The following is a 23,086-nucleotide window of genomic DNA, read 5'->3' on the forward strand; positions in this document are numbered from 1 at the left end:
CGACTGTGCTTGTCATCGGAGGACCTCGGGGCCTCCATGTCACTGAGGACAGCTGTAGTGCCCTACAGGATAGCCATGTCTTTGTTGTGAGTGTGATTTCTCGGCTCCAGCTTAGAACCCTCACCCCACTAGCATAGCTCCTTTATCCTGCTAGCATAGACTTTCTGGCTTCCACCATTGACCCTTGGGTCTTCCCGGCACGGATCCATAAAAAGAGACTGGCGTGAGTCCTTGTGGGCCCTGGACCTCCAGTTGGACTCATGGGAGGCATTGTCCTGAGCTCTGGATTTTTATCTGGACTCATGTGGGACATTGCTGTGGGGTTTAGGCTCTTGACTAAATAATCTATGTCTTTGTTGTTGCGGATAGATTTCCTGCATTTTCCTGTGTTAACTTCTGGTCATCATTATCAAAATATTATAAACTCCATGTCCTAATCCTAGTTGTTCTCTGTGTACAACCCCTGACTACAACATTCATCTAGCTGACATTTGGCAAAGGGGCCAAAATACCTGCTGGAGCCTGTTAAACAAATGGGTTGGGAAAACTGGAAATACTCATGCAGAATATTGAATCTTAATTGACACATGTTTCTCACTATGTACAAAACTAGACCTAAACATTCAAAGACCTAAACATGAAAACAAAAGCATTTCATCACCAAGATAATTAGACAACACTCTTGAAAACATGGGCATAGGGGAGGGCTTTAAGAACAGAAGTTGCACAAAAAACTGGCATCAAGAATCAACACGGGATCATATCAAATTTAAAAATCTCTGTACAGCAAAGAAAATAGCTAAGAGCATCAAGAACCACATAAAGAATGGAAAAATTTTGCTAGTGACACCTCAGACAGAGGATTAATATCTAGAATATATAATATATAGAATTTTAAAAATGAGAACCTCAAAAAATAAATCAGCCAGTCAAAACATGAGTAACTAAAATAGGTAGACAATTCTGATAAGGAACAGAAATTGTCAATAAATACTACATGAAGAAACGTTCAACATCTCTGGTCACTAGCGAAAGGCTAATTAAAACAACTCTGAGATTTCAATAGTAAAAAAATCACCAACATCAAAAAATTCAGTATTAACAAATGTGGGGAGGAAAATGAATACTGGTAGAAATATTGCTGGGAATGGAGGTAGTGCAATCACGATAGAAATCAGTGAACAGAAAATAGAAATTCCGTTCTTCGCAAGTTTTCTTCTCTTAGACATTTTACCAAAAGAGGTAAATACATCATATTTATAGTAATATGTGCATACCCATATTTACAGCAACTCACAAGCGCTAAATCATGGAAGCACTCTATGTGTCCATCAACAGATGAACAGCTAAAGAAAGCCTGGTATTTATACAGAATGATATACAACTCTGCCATAAAGAAGGATAAATTTGAGTCTTTTGTAGGAAAAATGGATGCATCTCAAGACCATAATGCTGAGGGAAATAAATCAGACTCACAAGTCAAACAGTACATGGGTTCTCTTATATGAGAAATTCAGTGCATAAATAAATTAAAGAACAAAATAAAAGATAATAGGAAACAGGGAGATAGAAATTTTGCAAAACAAAAGAGGACCAAGTTTTGAAGGGATAGGGGACAAAAGAAGGGGAGGAGACGGGAATAAAAAATAATTAAGTTGCTTTATTTAAATGTACCAAATCTGCACAATTAATGTACTGAATGCATGTCCAAATAAAAAAAGAGGAAAAAATGAATAATAGACAATATACATGCAGATAAGAAACTACCATTTTGTTTTAGACTGTAAAATAAAACTTGTCTTGAACTGCAATTCAATACAGGGAAAACATTTTGCAAATGGTCTAAACTGTTTCTTTAACTTAGTGTTATAACTTGAAAATATTTTGATTTTGCTTAAAGACAAAACTGGTTCCCTGAGACACTAATTAATTTCTTTCTTTTTTTTTTTTTTTTTTTTTTGGAAAATTGATAAAAATGTCAATTCTAGTGTTTTCATTCATGTAGGTTCCAACTTTTTCTGCAGGATTTTTGGTACAGCATTTAAAAGTAAGAGAAACAACAATTTAAATGAGAGGGTGTGGTAGATTTTTGCAAATTGTTTTAAGTAATTAATATTATAATGAATGCATTATTGAACTACTGAACTTCTAGAGTATGAATGGATGGCATAAGTGTAGTTAATGTTTACTCTTCTGTCATCTTTCTGTTCAGTTATTACATCCTTCCTTTCTTTAACTTATTTCACTGAATTATTCAATTTTTCATATTCAATAATGCTTCATATATTTATATCCTATAACATTGATCACAGGTGCTTTTTATATTAAATTTTAAAATATATGACTGAATATTTTACTGCAGTAATGTAGCCTCATTGAGGACAGAGACTATACTTGATATTGCTCACCCAGTGTGTAATATAAACTTGGTCCCAAATGAAATATTTAAAATGTTTTATTTAAAGGGCATATTTCAATATTTTGGTCTCCATAAGGGGTAACTATTGAAGCTCACTACTGTCGTTTACCACACTAGTGCTCTAGAACAGAAAGTATTTTCCTATGCATCCGTTTATATTCCTGATGTTCTTACTTTAAATTGATTCCTAAGGCTACCGCTCTATTTCTATCATGTATTCCAAGCATATTCAAAAATCTCCTTCCATTGCTCTTGGTTTGAATTGACTTTGTTTCAATCTGATTCTTTCAGTGACTCAGAGATGTCAGTTCTATATCAAACCTCATGATCAGTTCATAAATATCAGGAGTTTCAAAGACTTTTATATTATTTAAAGGACATAAATATTTATTAAGTAAACACCCAATATTTAGTCTTTGCCTTGCACAGAAAGGGATAAGAAGCAGTTCTACTTTTCCCTGCATGAATAGACATTTACAAGGTGTAAAGAAATGATTCTTTTTAACTCTACTTAAGGCTTGTCTCTCCTTGAAGGCTAAGTTCTGTCAAACTGGAGTGGAACTGTTTTGTTTTTTGTTGAGACAGGATCTTGCTGTAGTTTAGACCTGAACTCATGGTGTAGCTCCAGCTGGCTTTGAACTCCCAGTGTCCCTGCTTGCCTCAGCTTCCTGAGTGCTGGCATTATAAGAATGTTCCACCACACCCATCTGGAAAAAAATTTTAAAAATATATATAGGTCTGGTTTCCATTTCAACCCTTCTCCCAGCCCCATGGTCTGTATGGTCTCTCTAGATCTAGTTTGTGGCAGCAACATGTATAAAGAATTTTGCAAAAGTAATGAAAAGCACCACTTCCAAAAACCCTAGCCTCTCTTCTCTTTCTAGTAACTGGGTAGTGGAGCTGAACATTCTGATCTTTCTGGTGATGCGCCCTATTCAAGAGCCTGTCACAAACTGCTTTATTAGAAGAAAAGATATGTTTCTACTGCCTAAAAAATTCAAAAGAATTTAAGAATCAAAGAATTTAAGATCAAGCATTATAATAAAAGAAGAAACTGGAACTTTTGCTACTAAGGCAATTAAGAGCCTTACAGCCTCTGCTCAGGGAACTGGGGGCAGAGATTAAATATATTCATTATTTTTTTTTAAAGTCACAGTGTCACAATCAGACTCTAAGTACTTCAAGAAGGCCTACGATTTTGTCACATGAATGTACTAAAACACACACGCACATGGACATATACATACACATACATATATACATATACATATGCATATAGATATACGCAGCCACAAAAGGTTAGAGAATTAAAGAAGGTGTTAAGGAAAGTGTTATGATTAAGCAAGAGGTTCAGTTTTAAATGGAAGAAAGTAAATTCAGGGAGAAGATATTGGTACATGATGGATCAAAAGACTCTGGAATTGAAAACAATGCACAAGTTTGTATCTATCCAAAGCATTTTCCACATCCAGAAGAACTAACTTCAAGAATCAGTTCTAGAGGAAGAGGAAACAGTATGTCATTGCAGAATTACATTGGCATTGAACATGGTGTTACAAAGCTTGGGGCCTAGTGATAGCTCAGCTGTTAATTTGCTGTGTGACACTCAGTGACTCACTTTACTCTTACAGAACCCAAGTGCTGTCTCTAGATAACTTCCAGCTCCCCTTTAGTCTCTAATTCTTTAACCAAACCCCTTCTTGGTAACTAAAGAAGCAACATTTAGTTCCTTTCATCACCAGTTTAGTGGCCCTATTATAGCTATTATATCTTTACTGATCTACAATGAATATCATGTAGACATATCAGACATGGACTGACAGCCATCAAAAATAGTACAAAGAATAATGTATCAATGTTTCTTATTTGTGCTTCACTTAAAAGGTTAAGGCAATATTTTTTGTACAACTATATTGCTCATTTTTGAGGGTGGAGTTATTTCTGGTAAATGTTTAACCTAGTCTACTTTTTATTATCTGCCATTGATCATTTCAGGGTTCTATCTTCAAGAAGGTGGGCTGAGCTTTCACAGAGCTAGAATGAGACAGTCAAAGGGAAGAAATGTCAATCCCCTTCTCTCATTCTCTCCTCGTCCTTCCCATCATCCTTATCTCACGGTTGAAGCTGCACACATACATGCAATTCAGTGGCTTGAGGCCCAAAAGATTGCGAATGCTACCTATACATGTCCCTTGGGATGGTTCTGCTTTCATAGTTTGTTCATCCAGTTATCTCTCTCTTCTCCTCAGACATTAATCCTCCTGGGGCAGTCTCTGGTTACACAGCCAGAAACTTCATTTTCTCTCCAAAACTGATCTACACCAAATGAAAACTGAATACTCATAGCTAGGATTGCTTTAGATCTGTGGAAACCTCAGGTCTGGTCCCCCAACTCACTGTGCTGCTGCACTTTCTCTAAGGTTCATTACTCAGAGTCCAGTGAACTTAGATAGTAGGGCTTAACACGCAGCTCAGAGTTTTGAAAAAATTGACAACTATTTTAGTTAGAGTCCAAAATATCCAGTCTCCATCTAAGAAATAGGAAGCCCTTCTTACAACCATTTTCGTGTTCTATAAGCAATTGCAGATACAGTGCCTCTCTGAGTCACAATAGATGGGAAGGGAAAGTGACAGCAGCTTCCTCACAATGACTGATACGCATAAAACGTTTCTATCTCTTTATTTTAGACTTCTTTAAAACATTTATGGTTTAAATGACATTTAACTGGTTCTTGCAGTTTAATGTAAAATGTGATCAAGCACCAAGAATTAGGATCCCATTAAAATTGGTCATTCGAAAATTTTCTTCTTTGCTTTCAACTATAGAGTGTTTACATATTCTGATAGCAATTTGCAAACCCAGGGGACTAGAAAGAAGTCTCAGAAAATGTTTTACAACATTATGTAAAGTTGCTGAAATTTAAAACATTGAGTACTATTTTTAGCTAGAGACCATTCAATTGTTGTAGAACTTCACAAATACTAGTTTAAACAAACACAAAAATAACAACAACCACAAAATGTATTGTCTTCTATAACTTGTAATCCTAATTCACTTGGCTTCAGGAATAACTAGATTTGATGTTTCTAATAGTGTCATCAGAATATTGCTTTCTCTTTGTTTTTCTTACTTTTCTATTGACTTTAAGGAGAGACACTTACACATTGCAAATATCATCCCTTGTATCAAGAAACATTACTGTTCTCAAGACTGCTAGCAAAATTCCCGGAGAACAGACTCCATAAGCCTGCTTAAATCACACACTAACCTGACAAGAAACACTTGGATATAGAGAAGCAGCACTCTGATAGCTGTGTTTTGGGTACTTGTGCACTTCAATCTTATGAAAGCCATCAATCTGAGAAATGTAAAAGGTTAACTGTCCTGAGAAACATTGAAATGTTATATTAAAAAGGAAAGAAAGCTTTCTAACTGCAAAAATAAGAAATGTTTATCATTGAAATGTCCAAAGAATACAATATAATCTATTTTCAAATTAAAAAATAGGTTATTAACGAAACCAGACATTTGGAAATTAGGTAACAGGGAGTCAGTCAATAGTATTAAAGGGTAAATAAAATCACATGTGAACTTTAAAATTTTATTTCCTTCCACTGTTTTACTATTCCATTTCTTGCTATTCTTTAATTAAAGCGGTCTTTGGAAGCCATGCACAAAACCCATGTCTCCTTGGTAACTAATTAGGCTAAGTTTCTCTGAAACTCCAGCCATTGGGGGTTTGTGCAAAGAGCTTCTGAAAAGTTGCCATTTTACCTGCCCTAGAATAAAGTATCCATGGAAACCTTTAACTTCTAATGTCTAGTGTTTGGCTAGTTCGGGTACCCAGAGGTGATTTATTGCTAGGTTACTTCAAGACCAGCACTCAGATTTGGATTTGGGTGATTTTGCTACTGATAATTTTCCACATAAATCTATCTGGGCTGACCCCAATATCATTTTGACAAACTCATTCACAAAATTAAATATACAAATTCAACTAAACTAGTGAGACTGAGTAGCATAAATCTATATGTCAGCAACATGGATTAATCATTCTGTTTTCTTATCCTCATGAGATTATGCATACACATACCATACACCATATTATGCAAGTATTTTAGTATATTTACAAACATATTTGTGCATCTACATAAAAAGCAAGCTGAAACTATGCTTTCATGTTTCTATTTATGGACATATACTTAAAAGAATAGTGTTTTCCCTTAGGTTAGGCTGGAGATCATAGATATGGACGTGCTTTGTTCTTTCGGCCTCTCTGCTCTCCCCAGATCTGGTATTTTGCTTTTGTCCTCTTGGTATGTGAGGGCTGACCTTAGCAGAAAGTCAGCTGTCTTAAATATGGCAGGTCATCTATCAATTCCTCTCCAGGCTGTCGGAGTTCCTTTTAATCTCACTTGTAATTTTCCAGGGGAGGTTTACAAAAGCCACAAACAGAATTTTAATGTTGTAAAATACCTTTGGAGACAGTAAATATTTCCTTTTCCATGAGGACAGGCTGTATGTCAACTGGTCTTAGAGAAGATGAAGACGTGTTCCAAGTTAAAGTTTGTTGTCCTTAAATCGTCTATGAATTGAATCATTTTCATTAGTATTCAGAAAAGATTCTGTCTGCATATGCTTACAGGTAGGTACTGGCACTATACACATTTTTTACTGTTGGATGTCTGATTTTTGGAAGATTTTTCTTTCTTCTGATAAAACCAAATTATTAATTGCCTTTATAATTGCAGAATCTTCACTCCACTAATTTGCAAATACATTCATTATGCATTCCAAGCATCAGATACAGAAACTAATGGCAAAATTAATGGATCTTCCAAGCCCCTGATGAGAAGAAAATATAGGCTCAGGGAAGCTCACTGATAAAGGCTAGACAGAATGCCCCTAAATATTAAGACAATAATGACTTTCAAGATAGCTAGATAAATGGACCTCAAATTTCTCAAATCAGCTGGCAAGTAAACACTATAAATAATACTGAAACACAATTAGTTTGGTGGGTGAACTTTTAATTATTTATGTTAATTCTTCATAGCTTTCACAGAGTTGGCACATACTTAGTGAAATAAGAAGTCTTTAGGAAATATTCCAGGCAATCCTTTGCACAAGTCTACAGATACGAGGGTGTTACTAGTGATACTATCAAATACTACAGATTTATGAATTCAGTTCATTCTACAAATGTTTATTCTTGCTAGGCTTAAATTCTTAGAATTAAAAAGTGAACATGACAGTTTCTACCCTTAAGAAGTATGTGCACATCTGACCCATGAGATATTTGGAAATATATCTAATGCTATGTCTCTTATCTAAAATGTCCCCTGAAAATCTCATGTGTTAAAAGTGGAGTTTTTTAAAGATGATTGCATCTGGGGACACTATACTTATCAGTGGATAAATGGACAAACTTTCTATTAGGAGGTGGGAACAGGCTGGAGGTGGTCACTGAGGATGTGACTGGGAAGGATAGATTTGTGTCCTTGACTCCTCCTTCGCTGTTTGCTTCCTGGCCTCATGGACTGAGCAGATTTTGTTCAAGATGTCTTTCCAACATGATGTTTCTCCATTAGAGACAACCAAGTATGAAGGGAATGCACTGGCAATGTGAGACAAACAAGTATTTCCTGCTTTAAAGTGAGGTGTTAGGAAAGTGGCTAATACATATGTGTAAGGAGTGAGGCTAATACTTTGCATCAAAATTAAAGACTAATAGAGATTTGACCTTTAAAGCCTAAGGCACATTCCTGGTATAAATATCTAAGAAAAGAAATAATGCTACATTCAATAAAGTGCAATTATTCATGAGTAGGTAAGGTCTACAGAAGGTTACAAGTGGGTAGTATCTGAGTGAATGTCATTTCTACTCTTCAAAATAAGATGTAAAGATTAATTTATGAGGAGAGGTTAGTAGACATGAAAAGAGAAAAAATAATGAATTTGAGAAATTGCTAAAATCAAGGGGATAGAATTAACTTCACATTCTTTGATTGCTTTTGCATAAAAGACCTGATATTAGAAAATGCTTTTCCATCTTATTCAATATTACATATCAAAAGGAATATTTAAAAATTCTAAGGATAGATATGGAAATAGGGTCAAATATGTCAGAATATCTGAAAATACAATGTATTGTCCTCTGGTAGTCATTAAGACAAGTATAAGACATTTTACTCAAACCAAGATGCATGATTTATAAGGTAAGCCAGTCACATGGATCAAATGAATGCACAAAAAATTCCAAATAATATTACATTTAATATGTAATAAACAAATGAAGTTTTGTATATTATATGAAGCATCAAACATATCTTCTATATTCTCAATTTTAAATTGAGGGTTAAAGGGGATAAGTAACAGAATTAGTAATGCCCAAACCAAGAACAGAATCCAGGCCATTTGATTTCAGGAAATGTCCTCTTAAACAGGATATTTTTCTTTTTTGCGTCTCTGTGAGACTTGCTGCTTTGACTAACTCAGCCTATGTTCTCAGATGCCTCTGCAAAGAATAAAGCACAGATAATGTCACTGAGCTGACAAGTCACTGCAGTGATAGTGTTGTTTGCCAGGTGCTCTGACATGACCAGAATCAGGAAGAGAAAACAGGTGTCACCAACATGGAGATGCAGTCTCAGGCCGCTGCCTCTTAACAGACTTGTCAAGATTACCTTCCTGATGCGGGCATGCTGTGTGCCCAGTCACCGAGGCAGCTCTCCGTGTTCAGCTGGGGATTGACGGGGCAACTGCTTTAAGGGACCAACAAATGCAAGGAGATTCTAAGGCCACAGAGGGGTTTCATGCAACAGTTAAAAGCTGTCAACTGTGCAGCCACATGAATCTACAGATACTATTTTCCAAATCCAAAGGGATGTATACTTGAAAATATACATTTTATCAAAAGATAAACTTAAAGGACATAACTTTAAAGTACAAATTTAACAAAGTAAAAGTCCTAGCTCCAGATATTGAGAATCCTTAGCTGTCAACTAAACAAGGAAAAGTCTTCCATGTCCCACCTTCCCCATTCCCACAAAATCTTGATTGCCTAAGAGTTCATTCTTCCACCAAAATACACATGTCCAGTATAATGTGTCCAGTTCTATTGCCTTTGAGAAGAAAGATAGCAAGTGTTTGCTAGTTATTAATGCCAACTTCAGTTTTAAAGGATCATATTATCTTGAAAGTTCAGGTAAACTGTTTTGGTTTATTTAGTTAATAAGACAAAGTTTGGAATATATTATACTAGAAAGAATTCCTGAAATATCAAAAAGATTAATAAGTGGGTGCTTACAGAAACTAGATAGTAATTGACAGATATGTGGAAAAGACATTGTCAATGACTTGAAATATTCCTAAAGCTATTGCAGTTGTAATCCTGAAATCTTTTGCATTTGTGATTGTACTAGAGTTCTCCAGAGAAATAGAACCAGTGCCACACAGATGATAGATGATAGATAGATAAATAGATAGATAGATAGATAGATAGATAATAGGTAAATAGATAGATAACAGATAGATAGATGTAGGTAGATAGACCAACAGAGAAAGACTGTGAAAGATTGGCTCACATAATTATGAAGGCTGAGAAGTTTCACAATCAGCCATCTGTGAGCTGTAGGCTCAAGAAACCCAGGGATATAATTTTGGTCCAAACCCAAAAGCCTCAACACTTAGGGATCCTATGTCGTAAAACCTGGTTGGAGTGCAAGCCTGAGACACAGGAGAGTTGATCTCTCAGGGAAGAAGATGAATGTCCCTGCTCAAAGAGTGAATTCATTTTTCCTCTGCCCTTTTATTCTCTTCTGACTTTCAATAGATTGGATAATGTCCACACATACTGATGAGGGCAATCTTCTTTAATCTACTGAGTCCAATGCTAATGTTCCCTGGAAACATCCTCAAAGACACACTCAGAAATGATAATTTGCCTGCTATGTAGGTATCCCTAAACTCAGTCAAACTGACATATAAAATTCATCATCATAAGAAAATTTCAAAGCCTTTTAATGCTGTTAGCCACTGATGCCCTGTATTCGTTCAAGGACCCTGACTGCATTGCATTCTGCATTACATTCTGTGTCCTGGGAATGCTATTGACCATGTTTCTCCAATGAACTCCTGTCGCTTGTGTAAGAGCCTTCTGAAAAAGATACTATTTTTCTTCTTACTTCAAGGAAGAGTTTAAAGTTTAGAAGCAAAGTTACTTTTCCAAAGTAAGAAATGGTTCTGGCTTTATAGAAACAGGTAGAAGAATAATGACACTATAAACACACAATCAATAGGTATTACCCACTGTATTAGCAATAAAGGGAAATCATAAAAACAATTTAAATTCAACCACAAAATATGTGCCTTCATGTTGTAGAACTCTTCCTTTTAACAGATTGAGAAGGACAAATTTGAGCAAAATGAATTTAAAGATTGGAAAATATTTCAGGGGATAAATTAAACTGATCCTAAATGAAGTCAATGGCAATGTGAAGGAGATAGAAAATGGTAGCATACAACCATACAGCCATAGGAAATAGAAAGATAATAACAGACTTGGTTAAGAAAAATGGGAGATCTTGGAATTTCAGCAAGTCTGATCTGGGCTAATGGGATTGCTGAAGTACTTCTGGAACTTCCAAAGACATTCCTGAGAAATGAGGTTGGAAACTACCAATCTGAGGTGCATGAGTACTCTGATCAAGACTAAGTCCATGGAATTGACTAAAAAGATAGAAGAAAAAATTGTCAAAAAGCAAGAACAGAATGTAGGGGCAATTAAGTGAAAAGAATAAGTAAGATAATTAGGCAGGATATTGAGATAAAATATTTAGACAAAGGTAAAGAAATCAGGAAAGAAGAGGTCACCTCAACAGAGAAAACTGATTTGGAGTGAGTAGTCATTTTTCAAGAACTGGGAATGAAAAAGCATTGTGGAAGGTATCTCTTGAGATTGACAGCAAGAATGGCATTCACTTTTTTGCAAAACACATGAGAAGAATACAGGGGGACAGGATTCAGACTGTGAATATTACTACGCAAATCAGAAGTGATTGACAAAAACCAGTGCATCAATGTACAATGTATTTCATTTAAATTTATCCTGCTTTAAATCACTCCTGTGTCCCAGTCCTGTCTTCTCTTTGTAACCTTCTACAATTACTTTCCTAAAAAAAAAAAAAAAAAAATCTTCATTTAAGAGTGAGTGGAATGACAGATATAAGAAAGTGAATACAACTGGACTCTCAAAATAGATGAAATTTGCATATTTTCCTGAGACAGAGGGGCTAATAGAAAGGATGGTTGCAAATATAAAACAGAAAGAGGGCAACTAATGATACGGGCTTGAGTAAAAGATAGAAAAGGAACTCAGAACCTTCCAGAAAAGGAGGTATTAGTCTTCACAGAAGTCAGCAACTTTGTGGTTTTCTGAGGCTGAAAACAGTAAGATGGCTAATGTTACAGAAGAATTTCTAAGTGACAGACCAACATGTTAAAGTCATTCTTTTTGATGCTTTTTTATTTCCTAACCAAGGTGAAGTAAGAGGATGAGAGAATCTGCTGCAAATAAAAACAAGACAAGAGATCTGAGGGAAAAAAGTGAAAATTTAGCAAAACTAAAAGAGGAATATAAAAGAGCACTTACTAATAATAGTAGTAAAGTGATTGACAAGAGCATTGATGGCTCTGGAAATATTGAAAACTAAATTTATAGTGGCCCTTAAAACACTGCCATATATATATATATATATATATATATATATATATATATATGTCTCATATCTCTGTGCGTAAGATCAGAAAATAGTATATGTTTGTTTTCTCCTTCTGTAGATGCCAAGATTAGAAATCGTGTTAAACTTACATTTTGTTCAAGTTGATGCTACTTTCAGGACATGTCTTTTCAAAATATGGCTCACACTGATACGCAGCTTGGAGGGACTCTGATAAGTCTCTGAAACATTGGCTTCCTTTGTATCTCATAAGGTTCATCTACCACTATAATCCCCAGACTCCAAGCAGGCATGGCAGCCTTTTTATTATTTCCCTGTATAGAGACTCTACAGAATCTCTATTACATACTTAAAAGCATTTGTGAGGGTTGAAATTGGTTTGTGAACATCTTAATGGAAAAAAATTAAAACTTTCAGTAATTCAAATGAAATTTCAAATTCTGAGTTCTCTAGCTATCAATGGAGAGTTTCTGAAATAGTAATTAGTTACTTTGCGACCATTTACTTACTCATCTAACCAGTGAAATGACATATGTTGAACATGGTTCTTATGTAAAATACTTAGATTCGGTGGAGAATTCCTTTCATAGTCTTATATTCTCCAAAGTATTGCACAGTTGTACAATTTATTACTTAATTATATTTGCTATATGTGTTGCAAGTATAATTCTCCTTTAATTTTCTTCTATTTTTATCTAATACAAGTTTATTAATGTAATAAATTAACCACTAAAATTTTTATTCTTAAAGAATAAATTTTTGGCTACTTGGCAAACTTAACTATTCATAATAACTAATTCTGGAAGGATAAGAATAGTCACTGACTTAATATGCACCATAACCAGACATTTTTACTAATGTAAATATATGAAGATATCCTTAGGCATGCATGTGTATCTTTCACCATACTTACCCATAGGTACTCATACTCATGCATAGTTCTGCATGAATATTATATATAATTCCTGAGCCTATTGATTTACAGTTTTTGAAATTGTATTTTGAAAGTAAAGTACTTAGGAAAAAAATTCAAAACAGAACCCAGACATCACTGTTAGCAAAACACTTAGCATTAACCTTCTCTTTTCTCTCTTTATAGCAACTACTGGCTGCCATGGCAACCTTTCCCCTAGCACACCACAGCTTCTTGGATGAAAAGCGCAAGACCTTGGAGACTTCAAATGTCTCTTGTACAAAGCAGTCTAAATTCTTTACCCTAGAGCCATTACCATTCGTTGCCTCAGAACCACTGACTACACCATTTAATTTATTATGTCCTGCTTTTCTATCCATTCAATCAATATTATTCCGGGACATCAGGATAAAGAAACCTATTCACTTTCTTGCACAGAGTAGGCATCAAAAAGTAAGACTTTTAAAATTGCTCAATTAAGCTCCAAAAAAATTTCAGATTGACCCAAGTAAACCAGGCAGATGATCTTGATAATTTCTTCTGATTGTACTCTTGTTCTCTTCCATCTTTGTGCTCTGGTCTAAACATTAAATACTAATGATTCCATAAAAGCACCTGTAGGCTTTGTTAGTCCCTAAACCCTTTCCCCTAGCAACCTGGGTAATTACTACTTGTCACTTGGGTTGAGATTCCTATCTTTAGCTGAGAAACACTATATGTACTGGGGAAACATGCTTATGAATGTCATGCAGTGCTTTGTCACTGCCACTGATCAGAAAATTTCTTTGAATTTTGAATTGCCCTGACAACAAGCTCATATATTTATTGTAACCCCAACTGTATCCAATGGCTTCTATTATTCAGTGATGTTACTGAACAAATTTTATGTGCCTTTTAAGGGCCAGTGACTATGGTGGGGATATGATACAGCATCTAAGAACACACACACACACACACACACACACACACACACAAACACACACACAGGTACACACACACACGCTACCAGCAATAACTGAATATAATCTGTGCTGGAAGAGGACAAAATAAGCATATGAACAAATTAGTGAAACGATTTCAAAGAGTAATTGAATCCCAAAAATTAATCAGGTAAAATAATAGAGTAGTATTGATGGGAATGTTCAAGAATATTTTTAAGAGAATGGCTAGGCAAGGTGCCTCGTGGAAGTGATCCTCTAGAGAGTACTTCCTGGTGATGCGCCATAAGGAAATCAGCCCAGCAAATTGGAGGTCACACATTAGAGAAGGAGGAAACAATATGTATGGAGACAGAATAGCAGTAGGGGTGTGTGTGTGTGTGTGTGTGTGTGTGTGTGTGTGTGTGTGTGTGTGATGTCAGAACAGAAGGAAGAGAGGTACCAATTGGGCTTCAAAAAGTGGAGACCATTTCATGTTGAATTTATAGATCATGGTGAGAACTACCAAAATTCTTAACAAGGTCAAAAAATAAACGAGTTGAAAATATCTATGACTTTCACTTCAAACATCAGAAAGTAACACTTATTGGGTGTACACAGTATGCCAGGAACTATGCTAAGTGCTTTTTATGCAAAAGCTCATTGAATCTTAATACCAATTCCACAAGATAGAATTTTACACATGTAAACTAAAGGACAGAAAGTCTAAGGAACTCCTTAAGAGCCCATGACTAGAAAGTGGGGAGTCACACTGTCAATCATGAAAATCTGAATCCTGAATCCATACTCCTACCCACTATTGCAAGAATTTAGCTATTTTTCTAAAGCTAATACTATAAGAAAACTGAATTTTAAATAATATCTTGGCCTCAGGAATTTCAGTTTAATGTATCATTATAATGAACTCTGTGATCCTAATAGCAGCATATGAGATGTCATTGACACTGTGATCAAAATTAAACAATTAATGGACATTTATTACCTGCATTGTTTGTGGCTAGTGACAATGAAGATTACCAAGCACAAAATATGGTTTCCTCAGCAGTTCAGTTGAAAACAATCAGCTGTTTGCATTTATAAATTTTATATCCACAGCTTCAACCAGACATGTTTCAAAATATTTAGAAACAAGTTGTGTCTGTATTGAATATACACAGGCATACTTTTTGTATATATTCTCTGCATAACACAGTACAAAATATTATAATACAGGATACAAGTAGTCTAGAAATGGTTTAGAGTATGTAGAAAGATATGCATAGTTTTACATGCAAAGGTTTTATGCCATATAGATTTGAGTATCCTCAGGTATTGGTGGCTATTAGTATCCTGGAAAGAAATACTCCATGGAACTGGTACTCATAGATTATAGGGTCCATAAGCTACCATCTTAAGTAATAACTTGTACAGCAATGGTTAAGGTCACCAAGATCACTACTAATCTGAGTTTGTCTATGAAGATGTAAGAGTAGAAAAAAATTGTTTTACAGAGGAAAAACCAACATGCATGGGCATGAGAATGAAAATATTTCTATAGAAGCTGGGTAGCCCCCAATATGTAAAAGATACTCCACGCTCTAAAGAGTTACAATAAATCCAAGACAATGCTTCCTGTAGGGTCTCAAGCGGAATCTGGAATCTTGAAACCAAGACAGAATGCTTTTTCTTTTCCCAACCAATGAGACAGGAGGGAAGAATGTTGCTCTCCGTCTTCACAAGGCAAGATAAGGTGGCTCTGAGAAGTCAGAGAGACCTGCCAAAAAGATGGTGACATGTCTTCTTCACTTTACCTTTGGCTTCTTGCAGGTTTGCCCCACTCATCTAGAAAAGAGAGCTGGAGCAAAACAAAGACATTGGAATGGAATGCTAGGTATATCCACCAGCTGAGGTGCTAGGACTGAGTTCCCTTTGTCACTGCAGCCCAAAGCAATTGCCAGTATTTTGCTTTGATTTGCTTTTACAAAATAGAGTTTGAAATTATATCTGAGTTCTTACAATAGATGATTATATCTTTCAAAAAAAAATACCTTTGTCAGAAGAAATAAAGTAAATATATCAAAAACACTTTCACTGGATTGGATCCAGAAACTGAAAGGGCCACTTCACAACTGATCAAAAACAATGATATTACTAAAAATGAAAATGGAATAATTATAACTTTCCATTCAAGGCAACCAGTCAAATAACTTGCTTTCAGTTTTTCCCACAAAAGTGTAATTCCTGATATATTGATGATGCTTGTTGTATAATGAAAATTAATAGCTCCCAGGGCAAGAATGGGGTGAAACACAGACAAGAAAACCCTGAAAAATGTACAGCAAATCCTCAACAGTTCACTTCATGAGCTAACCATTTTTACAGTGCCCAGTAGACTTAACCATGAAGATATTTTGCTTCAAAGATTCTGCCTGGAGAGTGAAACTCATGTTTCTCTTCATTCAAGTTAGCAATTATTGCAGAAGAGTATCAGTTTTCATTTGTGCTGCAAAGAATTATAGTGCTTACTCAGCACCACCATTACCCTGACCACCTTAGCAATAATTTAATTTCATTTATTTTACTTTTATTGAGCTCAGGTAAAAGATAAAAAGATGTAAAGAGCCAGGAAGCTCCCAATGTCAGCAGATTGCTGGGACTGGAACTCTAATTGGCCAGCATGCTTGCTGCTTCCCCTTAGCAGCTGGGCCTTGCTAGAATAGATTCCACTTGTTTTGTGCCTCAGCAGTCTCGTCAGTGCCCCATGCAGCTGTGGCTTTGCGCTAATGCCTCCTCTGGCAGATGGGAAATGGCATCTCAGGGAGTACCTGGGGTGATTACACGGTGATCTTCCTCGGTGAAAAAGGTCATATATATTAAAACGATGATCCCCTTGGGTTACTGAAATTTTCTATTGCTGTGGGAAATACTTTTCTCTACCCTTTTTTCCCTGCAATTGCCTTCTAAGGCCTCCAGGTGGCACATCAACTCGCAAAGACCCACCCTTTGCAGGGAAGAGGCACAGTGGTAACATGGTGTCTCCACCACTTGCTCCCAGCCGCCACCACAATCATCTTTTGCAATATTTATTACACCTTGTATGTTTCTTTATTTCCTGAAAATTAAATTTCCTATATAAATTCAATAGCAAATACCGTGTGCTACTTATTTACTATTTTAAGAATTGTCCTAAAACCCTCCACCAGAATCATCCATTACATGTACACGGAATACTAACAAGAAGCACTAGAAAGATTTCATGAAAAATCAAAGGAAGAATTGGAAGCAGTACTTGATGGAGAAGAGAATTTGGTGGATATTTTAGTGAATAAGATGTGTGATTTTAAACCATTTTTTAAGGGTGTGAAACTTCTGATGTTAAAAATAGGAGAACTTAATTCCCTTCTAATTCTTAGCAGTTGCCATGTGGATTACAAAAATGCCAGTGATTAAAAAAATTTAGTTTATTTGAAATTTGAATAGATAAGATACATCAAAACAATTGTTGTTTTTAATTTTTAGTTCATCGTGGGGAGTTGCTATATGTACAGAGAACATCTTAAGTTTTTTTTACTTGCTCCTCTCCTCCCTTCTCTTTGCTTTCCCTTTATCTCCTGGTCACCTTCCCATTTGAAAAAAAAATCTATCTCTCTGTTTCCTATTATATACCTATTCTTTTGTTCTTTACACTATTTCTCATTTGGGTTTCTCATATTACAGAAACCATGTGATATTTGAGCTTGTTTGTCTGTTTACCTTTTTTCTTTTGTTTGCTTCTTAATTCTAAGAGAGCCTTCCACTTCTCTTCCTACATTCTTAATTCAAATCAGTCAGAATACCATCGTGGAATGTTGGGATCCTAGAAATATTCCCTCTAATACTATTTTAATAACTATCGTCTCAGACTGACCATAATTACTAAGCATAAAACTCAGATATCTATAGCAGTTAATGTTTATTTGAACTTTTTTAACATGTTTGGACTCAAGTTCTCCAATAAATATATAGTGCGTAGGTATAAGATCAAAGGTAGCAGTAGCAAATGTACAGTTTGTTAATACTGATACAATACAATTTCACTGGAAGAATACTTTAAGCTTCAACATATATCTACATTAGCTTTCTTTCTGGGTTCTTCATTAATTTGCATCAGATGGAATTTTTTATCAGAATATGGAAATTTGTTTTAAAATATGTGCAATTTTTTCTTAAAAACCTTAGATCACTGATTTAATAAGAACTTTATAGAGAAAACAGAAAAGACTAAATATTTTACTATGTTTAATTTTCATTGATATTTCTTATAATGAATGTGGAAATTATACTGTGTAAGTCTCAGATCACACAGAATTCATTTTCAGATAATTATTCTAAAATATATACTATCATATTTCATGCTTTGAAAGACAGGGTTCTTGATTGCTACACCAATTATCAAAGTAATGAGTAGCCACAATTTTAAATATATTTTAAACTGCAAAAGATATGCAGTTATGTCATCAATTAAAGATATCCCTGATAAGAAGCTTTTCAAAGACTTTGGATTTCTAATTTTATTTCAGTTTGAGTTTCATTATTACATGAACTTTTAATTAAGTTTTGATGCCTACAAGACTTATGATTCTTGCATTTTAATATTTAGAAAATATTTCATAAGTATGTTATATGCAGAGATATGTATACATATGTGTGGTACATATATATTTAAATATAATTTTTCAAATGTACTTTAAAAAGTGTAAACTTATCTAAAGATTTAATTTCAATTTCTTTTTTACTTTTATCCTTCTCTACAAAAATTGCCTTCCAATGCCAACAGAAATAACCCCATGCCTCTTGGTCAAAAGTAACCCAGAATGATAATTCAATATCAGGAAACCATTGTTGACACCTTAATTTCTCCAGTAATTTGGAATTCCACTCAAGAATACATCAAGCTCCCAAATATATGTTGGTTTTCTTTCTGGATTCTTTGGTCCATTAAATCAGCCTACTTGTTCAGTCTTTAACTAAAGCTCCTTTTCCTGAACTTTCTTAAGATTCTCCACTGAATTTGAAAGCATGCTTGTTAAATCTAAGTGTTTACACTTTTCTAAATAATCCCACACATTTCGATATGTGGTATTTTCATTTTCATTTCACCAGTCTTCTTAATTCTACAAATTTCTAACTCTCATGTATTTTCTTTTTTTTCAAATAAAGAGGAAATATTTTTTAATTTGTACAAATTTACATATTATCTTTCTGAGAGACTGATTTTTTTTCCAGTCCTGGGGATTGTGTCCAGGATCTTTGCACTGACCTACACCCCCAGCCATTTTCCATTTCTTTATTTTTTTTCCTAATTTTGAGACAGGGTATTGCTAAAAGGTCAGTTATTCCAGCTAAACTCAGACTCAGACTTGTGACTCTTCTGCCTCAGGCTCCCAGAGTCCTGGTATTATAAGCACTATGTCATAACATATGCCTCATAGATTGATATTTTTATCATAAAACATTTTCTTTTAAGTGTAGTTATGATCTGTTGTTTTACTTACTGTTGACTTTATCTAATGTTTATATCATCAGCTTTCTTTTTGCATGAATTTCCATTCATTTTATATTTTTACATCTAAGGCATTGCAATAGAAAATGAATTTTGAAAAGATATGGCAATTTTTTTTTCAATTGGAGAATCCACTGCACTTAGAAATACTTGATTGTGATAGAGTTTTATTTTTCATACTGTTTTGTTTCCTGTGCAATGTGGCCATGCTTGAGTGTGAGCTGATAATGCAACCTGTCTCAGTGGCTTTAGGTTTCTCTGTATGTCTTTTGATCACTGAGGGTGAGAACATCATTTCTGCCTCTGTGTACCTGCTGTCTTTCAAGGAAACATCACAGTCAACATAGGAAGTGTTCTTCCAGCCTTGTTTCCAAAAAAACAAGGTAGATGGAACCAACTAGAATTCAATCAACATTTTGGAATTGAACTGCCGGACTCTACTCCAAGTGACTAAATAAGATTTTATACAAAGAACAAATATGTTTTTAAGTCACATAGATATTGAAGCTCTTTTGGTATATAAATGTAACCTAATGAAAGCTGATTAATGTAGAAAATAATACCGAAGTGTGGCAATTCTGTGGACAAATGTAAAGTGTCAGTCATTTCCAAGTGGAAAAATTCTCCTACATGATTAAAAAGTAAATAGTAATACATGCTTTGTGATGTAAAAATACTAGATTGCCACTTGCCAAGCACAAAAATTATTTAGTAAACTTATTACTTTGTTCAATTACTGGTAAAACAAAATGTTAGTAGCTTTAGTTAGTTGTGTTTAGCTACACTTGAATCACTACAAAATTAAAATGAATGCATGAAAGAAAGATAGTTGTGCTCTCCGGCAGCGATGAAAAAGAGCACAAAATCTAGACAATGTCTTTACAAGCTAAAGCATGACAACCCCTCATCCCTGCTTCACAGCTCTTGGTGAAACTAATCTATTAGGGACCATAGTGAAGGGTGTATTTCTGAATCAGATAGACCGGTTAGATTTTTACACTCCTGCTCAGCCAGTTTTTAGTCAAATGTTATGACATTACTTTTAAACATTTGATTTCTATTCTAATGACAATTATACCAAATGTTAACAGCTTAAAATAATAATTCTTTCTGAATTGTACTTTATATCCAACATAGGCAGATGAGATAGGATCTAATCATTGAAGTTCGAACCCTCAGGATCCCAGACTGATAATCATGTAAGGCTTTACATGAAACAATAAATTTTAAGCAGAAATTAACATGAGTTAGGTTACATAATCTCATTATGCTCAAATATGTGACAATAATTTATTTTCACATATTAGTTAATATTTACTAAACCCTGAGTGGTGTTTTGCCCATTAATTTAAACTCTTTAATACCTCTAATGCAGATAGGTACCAAGAGCTGTGGTAGACACTGAAGGGACTGTGAGTGGGGCCAGGTGCCTAACTTCATTCAGTTTATGATCTTAGATCTGGTACAGCTGCACAGGTCACAGCCTGGGGAGAGTCATAAACCTCAGGATACTTTAAATGTGCTCCAAAGTGCTGAGGTAGGGAAATACTTACTAAAATGATGGCATTTTGCTGCTGGTTTCTCATTTGTTTTTCCAGTTCAGAAATTCCAGGAATCTTCCTCAAAACAAATTTTCACATTTTATTTATTTATTTTTATAAAACTACGGACTGTGGTAAAGACCTGATTTCGATTCCAGAGTCTCTCCCTTCCAAATCCTTAAAATATCATTTATTCTTTCTTTCAGGTCTCTACAGAAGAAGGCTGGAGTCTTGCCAGAGAATATAATTGTGCTTTCTTTGAGACCTCTGCTGCCCTCAGATTCTGTATTGATGATGCCTTTCATGGCCTGGTGAGGGAAATTCGCAAGAAAGAATCGGTGTCATCCTTGATGGAAAAGAAACTGAAGAGAAAAGACAGTCTGTGGAAGAAGCTAAAAGGCTCCTTGAAGAAGAAAGCAAATATGACATGATGTCTCTGCTTTTAAGTTCCCCACACTCCTAAATTTTATCAGTCAAACAATTCTGGATGTAGCATTCTGCTTCAATATTCTGTCTGTCTTTCTCTTTTTAAATATCTGCCTGTTGGTAAAGTAAGAGCGGCATAACTGTACCTCTTGAGGCAGTTGTTTTGCCTTTAACAGTTGGATAGATTTTGTCAATCACGTGGATATGCTGTTTAGTTTTTACAATATATTACTAAATAAAATTGACATTCCAATTGCCTCATTTCACGTTAAAGAGTCTAGCTTCATTTGGTATGCTGTCTGGTTATAAAGGAAATATGCAAAATTGCAACCAGAATGATAAAAGGCTCAGGGGATCTGCCTTTGCCTGATAACACTAGTTGTTTGCATTTCAAGAATCTCTGTAAATAATAAAGAAGCTCAGGAAATAATTCCGAGTAGGGATCTGTATCCTAATCTCTCCTCAAGTGAGGAAGCCATGGTGCCTTTTCTTGAACGTTCCAGAGATAAATGATAAAGAGATTATTAATAATAGGAGATACACATGGGTCACTAAAAAGCTAAAATAAAATATTCCTGGATTTACAGAGTTCTGTTTTTACAAAATTACTGCACTGACTTCACTGGGCTGTGCCAACAACATATCGTCTCCATGGTGGGAAAAGAGGAGTCCTATGAATTTGGTGGTTCACACAGTCATGGAAGAACCCTTGGCTCCTTCTCAGTGAAAATTATCTCTTAGGACTGTTTCACCTGCATTATTTAGTGGGAATGACTGCAAATACTCATTGTTCTCCTTATATTGCCAAAAATCTCCTTTTTCCTTTTGGATAAAATGTCATGAGATGCCACAGTGAGAGATATTTTTTTTCTCCTGTTCACTTTACAGTGGGTCATGGTACAAAATGACTTTGCTCTTTCACTCATTTTTCTCATTGTGTGAATTGGTTTATTTGAATTCAAGCTGAGAAAGCACCTTACCAGAAAGGACATTGCTGAATGCTTAATAGACAAGTGTTAAGGAAAACTGTAAGGCCAAGTGTGAGAAGGAATCCATCAAAACAATCTTCAGGATCCAGGGGCAATTTTTATCATAAACTAGGAAACAGGAGGCATCGGGGCAAAGTTATCATTCAATGTTTAATCACTTATTTTTTATTCATCCACGATACCTCTGACACTTGTTAAACTCTCGTGTAAGACTGAACCACTTAGACTTGGGTGTGTAGCTTCCTGTAGCTTCACATTTACCTGGCAGATCCACGCCACTGAAAGAGCAGCAGTGGGATTATAAATTCTTACAAAGGAAACCGACACATTTTATTGCAATATGAATATATCTAAAAGGGATATAGAGATTATTGAATTCTAGTAGTTGCTCCTTGTCAGTTCTCTTACTGTTCGGAGCTAGAGCATTTCCTCACACCCATACAGATGTCTCTATTCTTGCTCCTAGGCCCTGTTATTAATTATTAGGACTCTGTCTTTTAGAGTTTTTCTCAAATTGCATCTTGTATAGAGCGGAGTATTAAGCTAAGCAGTTTTCCTCATCTTCAGTGCCTTCTAAAAACAAATTTACAATTCGAAG

General features: G+C 35.1%; 1 protein-coding gene across 1 annotated transcript in view; it reads left to right on the top strand.

The window, feature by feature from the left end:
- Rit2 (Ras like without CAAX 2) overlaps positions 1-21,760 on the top strand; it is a 354,349-nt gene extending 332,589 nt beyond the window's left edge. The window contains exon 5 of the mRNA XM_023566849.2: positions 21,280-21,760. Within this exon, the coding sequence (XP_023422617.1) occupies positions 21,280-21,504 (225 nt within the window). The 3' untranslated portion in view covers positions 21,505-21,760. The remainder of the gene's footprint in view (positions 1-21,279) is intronic.
- The last annotated feature ends 1,326 nt before the right edge of the window (positions 21,761-23,086 follow it).

This window comes from Cavia porcellus, unplaced genomic scaffold, assembly GCF_034190915.1.
Source record: "Cavia porcellus strain 051 isolate PalLab524CR breed Dunkin Hartley unplaced genomic scaffold, mCavPor4.1 scaffold_20, whole genome shotgun sequence".
NCBI lineage: Eukaryota > Metazoa > Chordata > Mammalia > Rodentia > Caviidae > Cavia > Cavia porcellus.